We start from the raw sequence: 16,049 nt of genomic DNA, 5'->3' as shown, positions 1-16,049 counted from the left end.
CAGGTCAGTTAAGGTCAGTTTAGGAATGAATATGTATTCCTATTGGCTGCCCTCTTATTTATTCATGTTACCAAGCTTCCCACTGACAGTATATGGGGGATGGGAAATGGAAACAGTTGGTAGCTTGACAAAACAAGTAATGTGATCAGTCAATGTGACTAGAACTTGTGCCCTAACCCTGATACCAGGGGTATTGTGATCTTCCTGCACACAGTGCCCTATCCCTATTAATACCAGGAGTGTTGTGATCTTCCTGCACACAGTGCCCTAACCCTGACACCAGGGGTGTTGTGATCTTCCTGCACACAGTGCCCTATCCCTGGCACCAGGGGTGTTGTGATCCTCCTGCACACAGTGCCCTAACCCTGACACCAGGGGTATTGTGATCTTCCTGCACACAGTGCCCTATCCCTATTAATACCAGGAGTGTTGTGATCTTCCTGCACACAGTGCCCTAACCCTGACACCAGGGGTGTTGTGATCTTCCTGCACACAGTGCCCTATCCCTGGCACCAGGGGTGTTGTGATCTTCATGTACACAGTGCCCTATCCCTATTAATACCAGGAGTGTTGTGATCTTCCTGCACACAGTGCCCTATTCCTGATACCGGGGGTGTTGGGATCTTCTTGCACACATCCTGGTATCAGGGATAGGGCACTGTGTGCAGGAAGATCACAACACCCCTGGTATTAGGGATAGGGCACTGTGTGCAGGAAGATCACAACACCCCTGGTATCAGGGATAGGGCACTGTGTGCAGGAAGATCACAACACCCCTGGTATTAGGGATAGGGCACTGTGTGCAGGAAGATCACAACACTCCTGGTATTAATAGGGATAGGGCACTGTGTACATGAAGATCACAACACCCCTGGTGCCAGGGATAGGGCACTGTGTGCAGGAAGATCACAATACCCCGGAGGAGTGAGGGTCAGGCAGCTCCCCCCTGTCTGTGAAGCCAGCCTCTCACTAGTAATGCAGGGAGGGAGCTGTCTCAGACTTCACCATCCTCCCCCCCCTCCCCCACACACCATTCACTAGCTGGGACATGGGGGGAAGTCAGGAGTGAGGGTCTGGCAGCTCCCCCCTGTCTGTGAAGCCAGCCTCTCACTAGTAATGCAGGGAGGGAGCTGTCTCAGACTTCACCATCCTCTCCCCCCCCCCTCACCCACACACCATTCACTAGCTGGGACATGGGGAAAGTCAGGAGTGAGGATCAGGCAGCTCCCCCCTGTCTGTGAAGCCAGCCTCTCACTAGTAATGCAGGGAGGGAGCTGTCTCAGACTTCACCATCCTCCCCCCCCTCACCCACACACCATTCACTAGCTGGGACATGGGGGAAGTCAGGAGTGAGGGTCAGGCAGCTCCCCCCTGTCTGTGAAGCCAGCCTCTCACTAGTAATGCAGGGAGGGAGCTGTCTCAGACTTCACCATCCTCCCCCCCCTCACCCACACACCATTCACTAGCTGGGACATGGGGGAAGTCAGGAGTGAGGGTCAGGCAGCTCCCCCCTGTCTGTGAAGCCAGCCTCTCACTAGTAATGCAGGGAGGGAGCTGTCTCAGACTTCACCATCCTCCCCCCCCCCCACCTCACCCACACACCATTCACTAGCTGGGACATGGGGGAAGTCAGGAGTGAGGGTCAGGCAGCTCCCCCCTGTCTGTGAAGCCAGCCTCTCACTAGTAATGCAGGGAGGGAGCTGTCTCAGACTTCACCATCCTCCCCCCCCTCACCCACACACCATTCACTAGCTGGGGCATGGGGGAAGTCAGGAGTGAGGGTCAGGCAGCTCCCCCCTGTCTGTGAAGCCAGCCTCTCACTAGTAATGCAGGGAGGGAGCTGTCTCAGACTTCACCATCCTCCCCCCCCCCTCACCCACACACCATTCACTAGCTGGGACATGGGGGAAGTCAGGAGTGAGGGTCAGGCAGCTCCCCCCTGTCTGTGAAGCCAGCCTCTCACTAGTAATGCAGGGAGGGAGCTGTCTCAGACTTCACCATCCTCCTCCCCCCCCCCTCCCCCACACACCATTCACTAGCTGGGACATGGGGGAAGTCAGGAGTGAGGGTCAGGCAGCTCCCCCCTGTCTGTGAAGCCAGCCTCTCACTAGTAATGCAGGGAGGGAGCTGTCTCAGACTGGTATCAGGGATAGGGCACTGAGTGCAGGAAGATCACAACACCCCTGGTATCAGGAATAGGGCACAGGTACTAGTCATATTGACTGATCACATTACTTTTTTTGTCAACTACCAACAGTTTTCATTTCCCATCCCCCCAACCATCATTTCAGTTGGAACCTTGGTAACATCAATAGATAAGAGGGCAGCCAGCCAATAGGAATACATATTCATTCCTAACTGACCTTTACTGACCTGGATAGTGTCAATAATTTGTATCATTTTCTGTTAGTGTTCCTGAGTTTCCATTTCCATTTCCCATCCCCCAACCATCACCTCAGTGGGAACCTGGTTAACATCAATAGATAAGAGGGCAGCCAGCCAATAGGAACACATATTCATTCCTAACTGACCTTTACTGACCTGGAAAGTGTCAATTTGTATCATTTTCAGTTAGTGCGCACTAACTCGGAGTTAGTGCGCACTAACTCGGAGTTAGTGCGCACTAACTCCCGTTAGTGCGCACTAACTCCCGTTAGTGCGCACTAACACGATTTAACGATTTTTAATGATAAATCGTTAGAATTTCTATTGTATCGTGTTCTATAACGATTTAAGACGATATTAAAATTATCGGACGATAATTTTAATCGTTAAAAAACGATTCACATCCCTACCCTTGGATATCTCTGCTGATAGGTGGCTATTGTTACATGAAATTATATTAGTCGCAAGATGTGATCTAGCCTCGTGTTGGAAGTCGATTATAATACCATCAGTAATGACTGTTCTGTGGAGACTTGAGAGCATTTGTGAATTAGACAGGCTAAGAGCAATTAAAAATCATAATCTTTCCAGATTTAATTGTATATGGGAGCCTTTTGTACAATGGATTTTTTGCACTAGCAATTTTATTTAAGGATCGGGTGATGCAATCCTCCCCCCCCAAGGGCTCCTGGAGATCAGCAAAATATTGTAACTTTTGTTATCTGGCTGGGTCCTTAAAGGGATGGGGTGGGTGGGGAATGGATTACATTAACACAGAGATGAGTTGGCTTGTCCATGTATATGGTTTACAATAACATCTTTGTTTGTCGAAGAAAAAAACAGGAAACAATATTGTACAACAATATTATATCTTTATTGTACATTGTTTGTTTAATACTGTTGTGATAAAATTACAATTTATTAAAAAATAAAAACTTTCTGCAAGTAAGGACAGAGTTAAGCTATCTGTTGAAACTGTGCATAGGAAACGCATAGCAGAGACAGAATACAACTCTATGTCAACTTGCTCCTTTTACAGCATACTCCAGGTCTAGTTCCTATGGGTAGATGCACAAAAACAGCTCCACCAGTGGTGATTTGTAGACCTAGTGTCCTGACCCTTACCAGCCAGTCACTGCACGGCGTTTCCCCAGGGCTAATGTTTACAATGTGGTCCTTGGTGCGATCTCCAGAGCCTGATTAATTTTTCATTTTGCTATGTCACAAATTGCAGTAGAGCTCTTCAGACACAGTTTGCGTCACCGTGAAGTTCTCATAATCACTAGTGACATCCTGGGAAGAGAAAAAAGGAGTAGGAATGGGATTAGCATTCCTCGAGGGACCTCTCGCCGTTTGACAGTAAGGTTGTCATCTGCTTCCATTATTTTAGAACAGTTTGATCCAGTCTTGATTTTACCCCACTTTATACATAGACTTGCAGGTCTCTGTTTCCTATTGATTTCTCTAGGAAAATCAGAAACTTCAAATGTATGTATGGCATGAGGTAAAGCTAGGATTGGATCAACCTCTCCTGAGAAAATGGAGCTAGTTGACAACTCTAGATAAGAACCACAAAGGATGATCTGCAGCTGCTAACTGGAGGACTCTGGAGCTCTGTAGGAAGAGCTGAGGGCTCACTGGCAGTACGACATGCTGCTGGGTGGATTCTCCTCATGAGGCAGGGCTGGGAGAAAGTCTCAGCCATTGCTCAATGGTTACACCTACTGGTCAGATGCAGCACGCATGTATAGCAGGTTCTGGAGGGAGCTGCAGTCTGTAGCTCCCAGCCAACTAGGTGGGATGGCAGGGAGGAACCCAAGTAGCTCGCTCCCAGCACTGTAGCCCAACAGATGCTATGAAAGCCCACAGAATGCGGGAGGAAACTGCCAGACCCTTCTCTCCAACCCAAAAATTGAAGACATTTAAGAAATACAGAGTCAGAGGCTGCCAGTCTGAGATTGTAGTACATCGCTGGCTGGGGACCCAGCAGGCTGCCTTGCTCTAGGGATGCTGGGCTAACTCTTTACAAACAGTTCCTTTGCCAACGTAATCCTTGGGACTGCTAATCACTACATGTGGTAGTAAGGTTCCTGTCTCTTTGTGAATTCTCCCTGAGAGCTGTACAATGTCATCGAAACAGCTTTGGAAATATCTGACAAGGCTGTGCTATCTTTCATAGGTTGTCCTCCTAACATACCTGGTTATTATTGACTGGGACAATACGCGGCAACCGCTTGTTGAATGGCAAAAGGTGAGAAATATTATCCTGGGTCAGATCAAGGTCCATCGAGCCCTGCGTTCTGTCTCTAGATCCTAAGAAATGGATCTATTTCTTGCTGCGCACTTCCAGGGATAGCAATAGCTTTCTACAATCTACCTGACTAATAATGTTTTATGGACCTTTCCTCCAGGAACTTGTCCAAACCTCTTTTTAAACCTCTCATGCTAGTTGCCTTGACCACGTCCTCTGGCAACAGATTCCACAGCCTGATTGTGCACAGAGTTAAAAAGAACGATCTACGATTTGTTTTGAATCTGCTGGTTGTTAGTTTCATGGCGTCTTCCCTTGTTTTAGTATTATCAGAGAGGATAAATAACTTTATTTTATTTACCCATTCCACCCCATTTATGATTTTATAAATTTCAGTCATGTCCCTTCTCAGTGGTCTCTTATTAGGTGAGCCATACCATCCTTTTTATCAGTTTTGTCGCCCTCCTCTGCACCTTTTCTAGTTCCACTATATCTTTTTTGAGAGGCAATTTGATATTTCTGTTTCATTCTCTGTTCCTTTTCGGATCATTTCCAACATTCTATGTGCGTTATTGATCGCCTCCACACCATGAGCAGAGCATTTCAATGTATTGTGCTCCAAGGTCCTTTCCCTGGCTGGTGATTCCCAGTACAGATCCCAGCATGGTGTACTGGAACTGGGATTACCTCTCCCTATCTGCACCACATTCATTTCATCTGCCCTTCAGTCTCCCAAGTCCACTGCTGTTTGAAGAATTTTGAATATTTGTGTGCTATCTGCTAATTTGATTCCATTTCCCAGATCATTTATGAATATATTAAATCAGGGCTTAATTTGTACACAAACAAAGACGTGGAACTATGCGGGGGCGGGAGGGGGGAGATGGAATGGGGCCAGGGCTGTATGTGAACCCCCTGTCTCACCCAGTTTCTCTCTCACACACTTAAAATGCTCAATGAGCGATGGTGGGTGAAAGACAGCTGGGGATGGTAGTCCTTGAGTCCCTTCTCTCTCCAGAAAATTATACCTCTCCACCTCTCCAGCAACTCTCCTCCTCTCCCTCCTCGGCCAGTAAGGTACAGCCAGAATCAGCTTCTGTCCTGAGCCTTGGGTAATGGGAGCAGATTAGTATGCACTGCTGCTCTCCTCAGTCTCCATGGAGTGGAAGAAGGGAGGAAGCAGTGCTCTGTGCTCTCCTCATGCTCTCTTCTCTCTCCCTCCCCAACAGCACCTGCCCTCCTATCCCCTCCCCTCATTCATTCTTTCCCTGATCACCTCACTCAGCACCTCATAATCCCTCCGATCCCCTCACTCCGATCCCCTCACTCATACCCCACTGGTGGCAGTAAAACTGAATTTCTCACCTAGAATTTATCTGTTCCAAATTCTGCCATGCATTATCTCTGACTCTCGGCTCAAAGCCCTACAAAAAAGGGTATTTGCATTTATCTGAAAGAGAGAGCCTCCCAGGTTGGCCAAAGGAGAATTATTTAAAGCTGAGAAGGAGGGCGGCTTGGGAGTGTTAGGGCGTTATCACAGGCATTAGCGCCCTAACGCATGCAATAAATGCCACATCACAAAATGCTTATGCAAATTTGAAAATTGTTTTCAAGTGGGAGGAGTTTGGGCGGCAAAATGGAAATGAGGGCTGCTTAATGCTGCGTGCAATAACGTAACGCACACTATTGTGGGATTTAATGCGGGGAAATAACTACACCTTTTCCCTCAGTGTTATGCCTGCAATAGCTGTGCATTGCGGCCAAAATGGGATTTATCTCAAATCCCATTTCAGGAGGGTTGAGGGGAGAGGGGAGAGCCTCTGTGGAGGCCCACTGCTTTTTGAACTTTTTACACCACTGTAACGGGGGTATTATGAACTCGGGGTGAGGTATGTGGGGGTGGGGTGAGATCTGGGGGCAATTTTACATGCACAGTCATACGTACGAACAGCACAGTTTCCAACAGTGAAGACTTAATGTGGTTTGGAGAGATGAAAGGTGAAAGAAGATTAGATTTGTACCATGTCCTCTCTACCTAGCTTGATGAACTCTCTACCTAGCTGCAATCAAGCTAGGGAGAGAGAACATGGTACAAATCTACTCTTCTTTCACCTTTTATCCCTCCAAATCACAATAAATCTTCACTGATGGTAACTGTGCTGTTCGTACGTATGACTGTGCATGCAATATTGACCCCCCTCCCCCCAGAACCCACCCCACAAAAATTACCTGAGTTACTAGTGGGCCCCTCTTACAGTGGTATAAATAGTTAACTTTTTTGTTAGCCCCTACAGAGGCTCTCTCTCTCTCTAGCCAAAACACGATAAAAGCTGTCCAGTCAGTAACGCAGCATGTGATGTGCAAATAACATGGGTACCATAAATTTAACACACCTTGTCGTAAAATACCTATGCAAAGTGGTACCAAGAAAATAACCCTAACCATGCCTTTCTTTTATTTTTGCTATATTTATAGCAAATTGATGAATCTAGGCCTTAATGAATTATTTTGCAGCAGCACAGTTGAAAGCTGTTGTGGAATGTCATGTGGAGACTCATAGGAAACAATGGGACGATATTGAGCAAGATATGCTGGGATACATCCTGATTCGGTATTTATTTTGGCTGCTAAAAAAATACTAGGGGGGAGCTCTCCCGGTCTTCTCTTTGTTTGAGTTGTAGGTTATCTGTTTGGGATAAGTGGAGAAAGCATCTTTTTGGAGATAGAGCATTTCATTAGCTAACTCCCATTAGATATTAACAATCTCTTTCCAGCAGGACAAGAGTATTCTCTTTTAAAAAATGAGACTTAAACAGCTTGAGTAGGTATAGGGCAGGAAATGAGGTGGGAAGTTTTATGGTCTGGGGGATGCTTTGGGGATTTCACAGAGAGACTTCTTGGCCTATAAACACTTTCTGGGTGTAAAATATATTAAAGAAAGTCTTGCTGGGGGTTGCTCTCATTCGGGCCGATACAGTAAAAGTCGTGGGAGAGTGGGCGAGCGCCCGCTCTCCCGGCACAAACACAGGGCACTCTCCTGTGCGCGCGATTTAGTATCGACCCGCATGAAAATGAGGGCCCGCGGTAAAAAGAGGCGCTAGGGACACTAGCGCGTCCCTAGTGCCTTTTTTTTGACAGGAGCAGCAGCTGTCAGCGAGTTTGACAGCCTACGCTCAATTTTGCCGGCGTTGGTTCTCAAACCCGCTGACAGCCACAGGTTCGGAAACCGAATACCGGCAAAATTGAGCGTCCGGTTTTCAACTCGCGAGCTGCGGGCCGATTTAAAATTTTTTTTATTTTTAATTATTTTTAACTTTTGGGGCCTCCGACTTAATATCGCCATGAAATGTGCGGCTTGGCTGCACATTTTACTTACTGAATCGCGCGGGAATAACTAATAGGGCCATCAACATGCATTTGCATGTTGCGGGTGCTATTAGTTTCGGGGGGGGGGTTGGACGCGCGTTTTCGACGCGCTATTATCCCTTACTGAATAAGGGGTAAAGCTAGCGCGGCGAAAACAAGTATCCGAACGCGGGTTAACAGTACTGTATCGGCCTGTATTTGAGGATATTGTGCCTAAGTTTCCAAGGTAAAGGGTATTATTTCCAAAATCTATGTGTTGTTGAATGCAGGTAGATTATACCAATTTATTAGTTACAAGCGTGGGAGGGCAATTTAGGGGTGAAATGGGAGGATACAATGTGGAAAAAATATTTTATGGCCATGGGTCATAGTTTGATATCTTCTATCTTGATAGAAAATGGCTATGTCCTCTGGTTCAGGAATTTTGGGAAAGGGTCAGTAAATGGTTGGGGGGGGAGGGATGGTGTTCTAGTCCCCCTGATTCTTGAGATTTGGTTATTAAATATCCCAAAGGAAAATTTTTCCATGGTACAAGAAAAGCTGTTAAGCATGGGGGCAGTAGTAGCAAGCTGTGTCTTAGCAGCGTGGTGGAAGAGGGCAGAGGATCCACCTCTGAGTTCGGTGGTAGTCAAATTGAAATCAAAACTAGGGATGTGCATTCGTTTTGAACGAATGAGCAATCCATAATGTATAGGTCCCTATTCGTTGCATTCGTGGGTCCGCAAAATGTATGGTGAACCCCCACGAATGCAACATATCATTAACAAATAAACCCCCCACCCTCCTGACCCCCCCAAGACTTGCCAAAAGTCCCTCGTGGTCCAGCGGGGTTCCTGGAGTGATCTCCTGCACTCATGCCGTTGGCTGCCGGTATTCAAAATAGCGCCAATAGCCTTTGCCCTTACTATGTCACAGGGGCTATTGGTGCCATCGGTTGGCCTCTGTCACATGGTAGGAGCAATGGACGGCTGGTGCCATCTTGTGCTCCTACCATGTGACAGGGGCCCAATGGCACGGGTAGCCCCTGTGACATAGTAAGGGCAAAGGCTATCGGCGCCATTTTGAATACCAGCAGCCGATGGCCCAAGTGCAGGAGATCGCTCCAGGACCCCCGCTGGACCACCAGGGACTTTTAGCAAGTCTTGGGGGGGGGGGGGGTCAGGAGGGTGGGGGGTTGTAGTTAATTAAATTTAAAGGGTTAGGATGGGTTTTTTTTGGTTTTCCAACTTTAATGGAAAACGAATACCAAATGCAACTAATGGACGAATCGTGTTTTCCCCCTATGAAAAAATTGCAACAGATTTGGGTCCCGGCACAACGAATACCGAATAAGCAACGTATCTTTTCCCTCTGCACATCCCTAATCAAAACACTGTATGGAAAAACTAACCGCCATTTGGAATCCATTTACTAGGTGGCTGGATCTGAGTTTCCCTTTCGTATTTTTCCATCTTGACTAGTGAGAATATATTTTTTTGATTCTTGTCTGGACTCTGAGCTGTACGGCGCCCTTTGTTCTTTACCCTTTCCTACACTTCACTATGGCATTAATAGAGGGCATAGGTGGGTGGGAGGGAAGGGTTGATGGGTTGGGTATTTTTCTGGGGGAGGAAGAGGGGATCATTGATCTGAGGTTATTTGTGTGAGGAAACGATTGTTGAGGATAGAATGTAGAGATTAATCTTTGTTAAATGTCCAAGTTGCCAAGTATTATTGTTATTTTAGTGTAGATTTTATTAGTGCAATTTTACATGCGTTTTCTTGTATGTTAAAAATCTCAATATAATTATTTGCCAAAAACAAGAACACTGCCTCCTATCCCCTGACTTTGTAATTTCCTGAGGAGTTTCTCATGGGGGACTTTGTCCAATGCCTACTGAAAATCCAAATATACAATGTCAGCCAGCTCACCTTTATCTACAAGTTTATTTATAACTTTGCAACTTCTAAGAATGTAAAAGATTAGTAAGGCAAGACTTCCCCTTGCTAAAACCACATTCTCTCGTCCCCATTAAGCCATGTCTGTCAGTGGCTTCTACCATTTTGTCTGGCACTAACGTCAGGCTCGCTGGTGCCACCACTTGGCTTTGATTGTGTTGAATGATAATTACATGACCATGTCATCTTCTTGTCTAATCATATGACCTCAGTACCTGATGATATTAGGTTCCTTCATTAAGAGTCATCTTTGATACGAAGATCTCCAGAGTTCAGCATTGAATTTAGAAATGGGAAACATAGGGAAGTGCTTAGATTGCCAATTTCTGAAGGCACCCAAATACTAGAAATCCCAAGGCTGCTGTCTGATTGCTGGAGGTGAAACCCCCTGTCCCTGATCCTTTCCTCTGCCAGTACTCGAAGTCTTTCTGGGCTCTGCCTTCCCCACATTTTCACATCTGGACTGTGTTTTTAATTATCGCTGCTTTTCTCTTTTTTGATTTTATGCTTCCAGTGCCAACTTATCTAATTTCCTACTAGAACCTCAGACTATCTGGGTCCTTACATTTTACTGTCACCTAGTGTTTCATAATATCGTGATTACCAAATGGCGTAAACCCCAGCTCCTGCACCTACCTCCATCTCATCAGAATATGCTGACTGCTTACTGCTGTTCATGTACACTTTCGGCAAGTCTTTCTTCTTGCATTGGGAATAGTAGACACGTGTATTCTTCATGTCTTCAGTGTTTAGAGTCCTACGTTTCTCTTTTGCTGGACTGTCATTAATCTCTGGCTTGAGCTGCCTCCTGTGGAGAGATGGGTTTGTCAAAAAAGCTTTATGCTTTGCAGTGCTGCCCTGCAGTGATTGCTCTCTGTGTGGTCTGTGTATGTACAGAAGGACATAAGAACATGCCATGCTGGGTCAGACCAAGGGTCCATCAAGCCCAGCATCCTGTTTCCAACAGTGGCCAAATCAAGCCACAAGAACCTGGCAATTACCCAAAAGAGGAAAAATAAGAAAAAGGCCAAAAGCATAGAGGCATATACAGCAGGTCACTTCTTGAAGGAAAACCAGCAATTGTATTGCTATAGCTGTTTCTACTTCTTTTACTGAGGCCTAGGGAAGACTCTGGGGCATGAATTCAAGCCCCAGGACTTTCCTGAACCAAAGTCAAATGCCTAAACTCTTCCAGCCCTCCTCAGCTGCTCCTTCCCTAACTGGTGTCAGAAGTAGAATTAGAATTTGGATATTCTAAGGAATAATAAACAATCATCTAGTGAGTTTGTATGGGACATTTCTAAGAGAAGATAGGAAAATTGGTTCTTACCTGCTAATTTTCGCTCCTGTAATACCACAGATCAGTCCAGACAAATGGGTTTTATTCATCCCTACCAGCAGATGGAGGTAGAGAACAAAACTTTGGGCACTGCCACATATACGAGAGCGCCACCTGCAGTCCCTCAGTATTAATCGATACCCAAGCCAAGATAAGAAAAATAAAGAGTGAACGAGGCTCCCAACATGGATACCCCTGACCAACTAGATAACCATGCAGAAAATGCTAAACGTAGAAATTGAAGCCAAAAAATGGCAAATCTGCTTTGCAAATAAATACAGCAGTAGACCAAGCAGTCTTTCGGCAGAGATCCTCAGGGCGGGCCTTTGGACTGATCTGTGATATTACAGGAACGAAAATTAGCAGGTAAAAACCAATTTTCCTTTCCTGAACATACCCAGATCAGTCCAGACAAGTGGGATGTACCAAAGCCCTCTTACACTGGGCAGGAATCCGAAAGACCCGCTCGAAAAACACTCTCTCTAAAAGGGGGCCGCCTCCAGGGCCCACACATCCAAATGGTAATGCTTGGTAAAAGTGTGCAATGAAGACCACACCGCGACTCTACAGATCTCTTGGGGAGTCACCAGCTGACACTCAGTCCAGGATGGCACCTGAGCTCGAGTCAAATGTCCTCTAAGACCCACTGGAACCGCGTTTCCTTTTGATACATAAGCTGCAGAGATGTCTCTTTCAACCAAGAGACAAAGAAGCCTTAGACGCCTTTTTGCCCTTTTTGGCTCCCCCGAACAGGACGAACGACGAAAAGCGTTAGTGACTTTCAAGTAATGTAATACCACCCGTTTCACATCCAAAAGGTGAAGTTCTCGTCCCATCGAGGGATCCCGAGCCCAATCCGGAAACCCGGGCAACACCACAGATTGGTTTACATGAAAAACCGACACCACTTTAAGAAAAAACGAAGGTACCGTACGTAAGGACATCGTATCAGACAATATCTGGAGAAACGGATCATGGCACGAAAACGCCTGCAATTCCGAAATCCTTCTAGCCGAACTGATAGCTACCAAAGGACCGTCTTCAGAATCAGGATCTTCAAAAATACCAGATTCAGAGGCTCAAACGGCTCCTCGCAAAGGACCCATAGCACGAGATTAAGATTCCATTCCAGACAAATGCGACGCAGAGGTGGACGGAGATGTTTGACTCCTCGTAGAAAATGCACCACTTCCTGATGGGGTGGCAAGGGCTTCCCCTGGACTCTCCCTCTGAGATAACCCGAAGCGGAAACCTGGACCCGAAGGGAACTATGGGTTAATCCTTTGAATAAACCCACCTGTAAAAAAGACAAAATATGGGACACCGTCACCTGAAGAGGATCCAATCCCTGTTGTCCACACCAGGTCTCAAACACCTTCCATACCCTGGAATAGGCTAAAGAGGTCGTCTCACTTGAAGCAGCGTGGTAATTACCGATTCCGAATACCCCCTTATGCGCAATAGCCTCCTCTCAAAAGCCAGTACGCGAGACAAAAGCGATCCTCCTGATCAGAAAATATAGGATCCTGACGCAGGAGATCCGGTAAATGGGTCAGGCATAGCAGTCTGTCCACTGCCAGCTGCACCAGATCCGCGAACCACGGATTGCGAGGCCATTCTGGAGCCACCAGAATCACTGACCCCGCGTGGCCCTCTATACGCCTGAGAACCTTTGCTATCAGCGGCCACGGAGGAAAGACGTACAGTAGGACTCCGGTCGGCCATGAACATACGAGGGCATCAAGCCCCACTGCCCTGGACTCCCTCCGGTGGCTGAAGAAACTTTGCGTCTTGGTATTGAGACTCGTTGCCATGAGATCGAACTGCGGGGTTCCCCACCGTTCGCAGAGAAGCTCCCAGGAGAGAATTCCCACTCCCCCGGATCCAACTGCTGCTGGACGTTGTTGACTCCTGCGACATGGGAGGCGGCGATTCCTTCGAGATGAAGCTCTACCCACTCGAACAGCAGGTGAGCCTCCTGCGCTACCGTGGGACTCTTGGTTCCCCCCTGGCAGTTGATATAAGCCACCATGGTTGAATTGTCCAAGAAAACTCACACCATCCGATCGCGGACCAAGGGTAGAAACTGCTCCAGAGCTTGGCGCACCGCTCTAGTCTCCAGGCGATTGATGGACCATGTCTGTTCCAATGTCGACCAAAGGCCCTGACCAGACCTGCCCAGACAAACTGCCCCCCAGCCCCAAAGACTTGCATCCGCAGTGACCACCACCCACTCCGGGACCTCAAGAGGCATCCCCTTCTCCAGCTTGTTCCTCGTCATCCACCAGGCCAGACTTGCCCTGGCTGACTCCATCAGAGCCAGGGGCAGGAAATAGTGTTGCGACAGAGGATCCCAATGGGACAACAAGGCTCTCTGCAGAGGCCTCAAATGGGCAAGTGCCCAGGGCACCAGTTCCAATGTGGACGCCATCGAGCCCAGGACCTGTAAGTAATCCCAGACCTTCGGCACCTGTAGATGTAGCCGACGCGCTATCTGCCCCTGAATTTTGTTCACCCTGTCATCTGTAAGAAACACTCTGCTCCACTGGGTGTCGAAATGGGCTCCCAAGTTTTCGAGGGAATGGGAGGGGACCAGATGGCTCTTCTGCACATTGATAACCCAGCCTAGAGATTCCAGGAGCAACCAAACTCTGTCCACGGACCGCACACATTCCTCTAGTGACTTTGCCCTTATTTATTTATTTATTTATAGCTTTTCTATACCGAAGTTCAAATAACAGAGTTAATTATCACTCCGGTTTACATTGCAACCATAAAAAACAGTGACAAAGTTGTCTTACATAGAAGCCATATCAGCTGATCGTCCAAGTACTAGTGCACCAGCAATCCCTCCTGTCGCAGCGCCGCTGCCACTACCACCATCACCTCTGTAAAGGTCCATGGGGCGGTGGCCAGCCCGAAAGGCAGCACTTGAAATTGATAGTGCTGTCCCAGAACCATGAATCTGAGAAACGTCTGGTGCTCCTGATAGATGGGGATATGCAGATAAGCCTTGGTGAGATCCAGAGACGCCAAAAATTCTCCTCCCCATACTGCCTCAATTACAGTGTGTAACGTCTCCATCTGAAAACGTGGTATCTTCAAACTCTGGTTGACTTTCTTCAGTCTAGGATATGTCGAAATGTGCCTTCCTTCTGGGGCACCACGAAATAGATGGAATATCTGCCTTGTCCCTGTTCGGACACCGGCACTGGTACAACCGCCTCCAGACTTAACAACTGCTGAAGCATTTCCTGGACTGCTGCCCGCTTGCTTCAGGAAAGACAACGTGACTCCAGAAAGACTGACGGAGGTGGCCGAGAAAATTCTAAGATGTAGCTGTTTCTCACCACGCTCAACACTCACCGGTTGGAAGTGATCTTGGTCCACACCCCATAGACCAGCTTGCCCCCGATTACCAGAGACGAGGAGTGGACCTGCCGGATCTCATTGCCACCCGCAACCTGGGTGGATCCGCCTCTAGATGACCTTCCAGCCCCTCGAAAGGACTGCGAGGACTGTCTTGGGGCTGAGGCCCCCGAGGGTCTCGTCTGACAAAAACTTCTGGACTCCCGAAAGCGAGGCTGAGAAGAGAAAGGTTTCCGGCCTGACTTTCAATCCTCTGGCAGCCTTTTGCCCTTTGTCTCTCCCAGCGACTTCATCAGACGATTGAGGTCCTCACCAAACAGCAGTTTCCCCTGAAAGGGCATACAAGGCGTCCGTGCCATAGGCAATCCCTGCCTTCAGGCAGGCCGCCTGGACTGGGAAAAGAGGCCCGCTGCATCAGTCTTGCACATACCGCCGCCCTCAGGCCGAGCCCCAGCACCTCAAAAGCTCACTTGAGATGCACTTCCAACTTCCAGTCCTGAACATCCTTCAGAGCGGAAGCTCCAGCCACCGGAATAGTGGTCTTCTTAGTGATTGTCGAAACTGCCGCATCCACCTTCGGGATCTTGAGAACGTCCAGATGGTCCTGCAGAAGCAGATAAAGCTTGGACATCGCTCTGCCAACTCGCAGACCCGAGTCGGGGGAATCCCACTTTCTGTTGCTCAATTTCTGGATTTTCTTCAGAATTGGGAAAGTGCTGGGGGGTCTCCATAGGCCCTCCAGAAGCGGATTAACCCCTTCAGCATCTGAATCCTCCAGGGTGAGCTTAATTCCCAGCTCCTCCAACACCTGAGGTATAAGCGGGCGAAGCTCCCCTCTCTTGAAAAGCCGGATCACCTGCGGATCATCGACTTCAGCCACCAGACCCTCCAAGGTCCCCTGTTCAGTTTTAGTCCCCTGTGTCCAGAGGAGGACCCCCAATCGGGTCCCCATCCTGATCGGCCTCCAAGGAGACCTCATCCTCCTGCTTAGACTCGTCCGAATTTTCCAAGTCCGATTCCAATCTCCGCTTCTGCGGCCATAGCCACTCCCTCCTGTGATCCCAGTGCCACCGCCGAGGTCCGCGAATGCCATCGCGGCTTTGTTTGCCTTTCAGACTCCCCCTCCCCGCCTCCAGCACACTCCGTGTAGAGGAGGAGGTCATTCAGATTGACCGGGCTACCACAGGCCCTGCAGGTCTCTCTGAGCTGCTTGTCTGTCATAACAAGCACGAAGAAATAAAGCAAAGCAAAATAAAAACCCAAACAGGCAATCCTATGCCTGCCACACTTTCCCATGGCCCGGATCGCGAGGGGGAGTGCGCACCACACGGCAGCTGTCAAACCCTGAAGAGGACGCACTGCCCCAAGAATTTCCCACCGTCACGGTGAACAGGCCGCTGC

At 48.1% G+C, this 16,049-nt stretch overlaps 1 protein-coding gene across 2 annotated transcripts in view; it reads right to left on the bottom strand.

Annotated features, from left to right (window-relative positions):
• Window positions 1-3,249: 3,249 nt before the first annotated feature.
• LOC115076145 (Schwann cell myelin protein-like) overlaps window positions 3,250-16,049 on the bottom strand; it is a 57,699-nt gene continuing 44,899 nt past the window's right edge. For both annotated transcript variants that reach the window (XM_029577279.1, XM_029577280.1), the window contains 2 exons: window positions 10,577-10,748; window positions 3,250-3,678 (listed from right to left, as the gene is read on the bottom strand). In XM_029577279.1, the coding sequence (XP_029433139.1) occupies window positions 3,607-3,678; window positions 10,577-10,748 (244 nt within the window). In that variant the 3' untranslated portion in view covers window positions 3,250-3,606. The remainder of the gene's footprint in view (window positions 3,679-10,576; window positions 10,749-16,049) is intronic.

Source organism: Rhinatrema bivittatum, chromosome 14 (genome assembly GCF_901001135.1).
Source record: "Rhinatrema bivittatum chromosome 14, aRhiBiv1.1, whole genome shotgun sequence".
NCBI classification, from domain to species: Eukaryota; Metazoa; Chordata; class Amphibia; order Gymnophiona; family Rhinatrematidae; genus Rhinatrema; species Rhinatrema bivittatum.
Note: the sequence above shows the minus strand (reverse complement) of the source record. Positions and strands in the feature narration are given on the sequence as shown.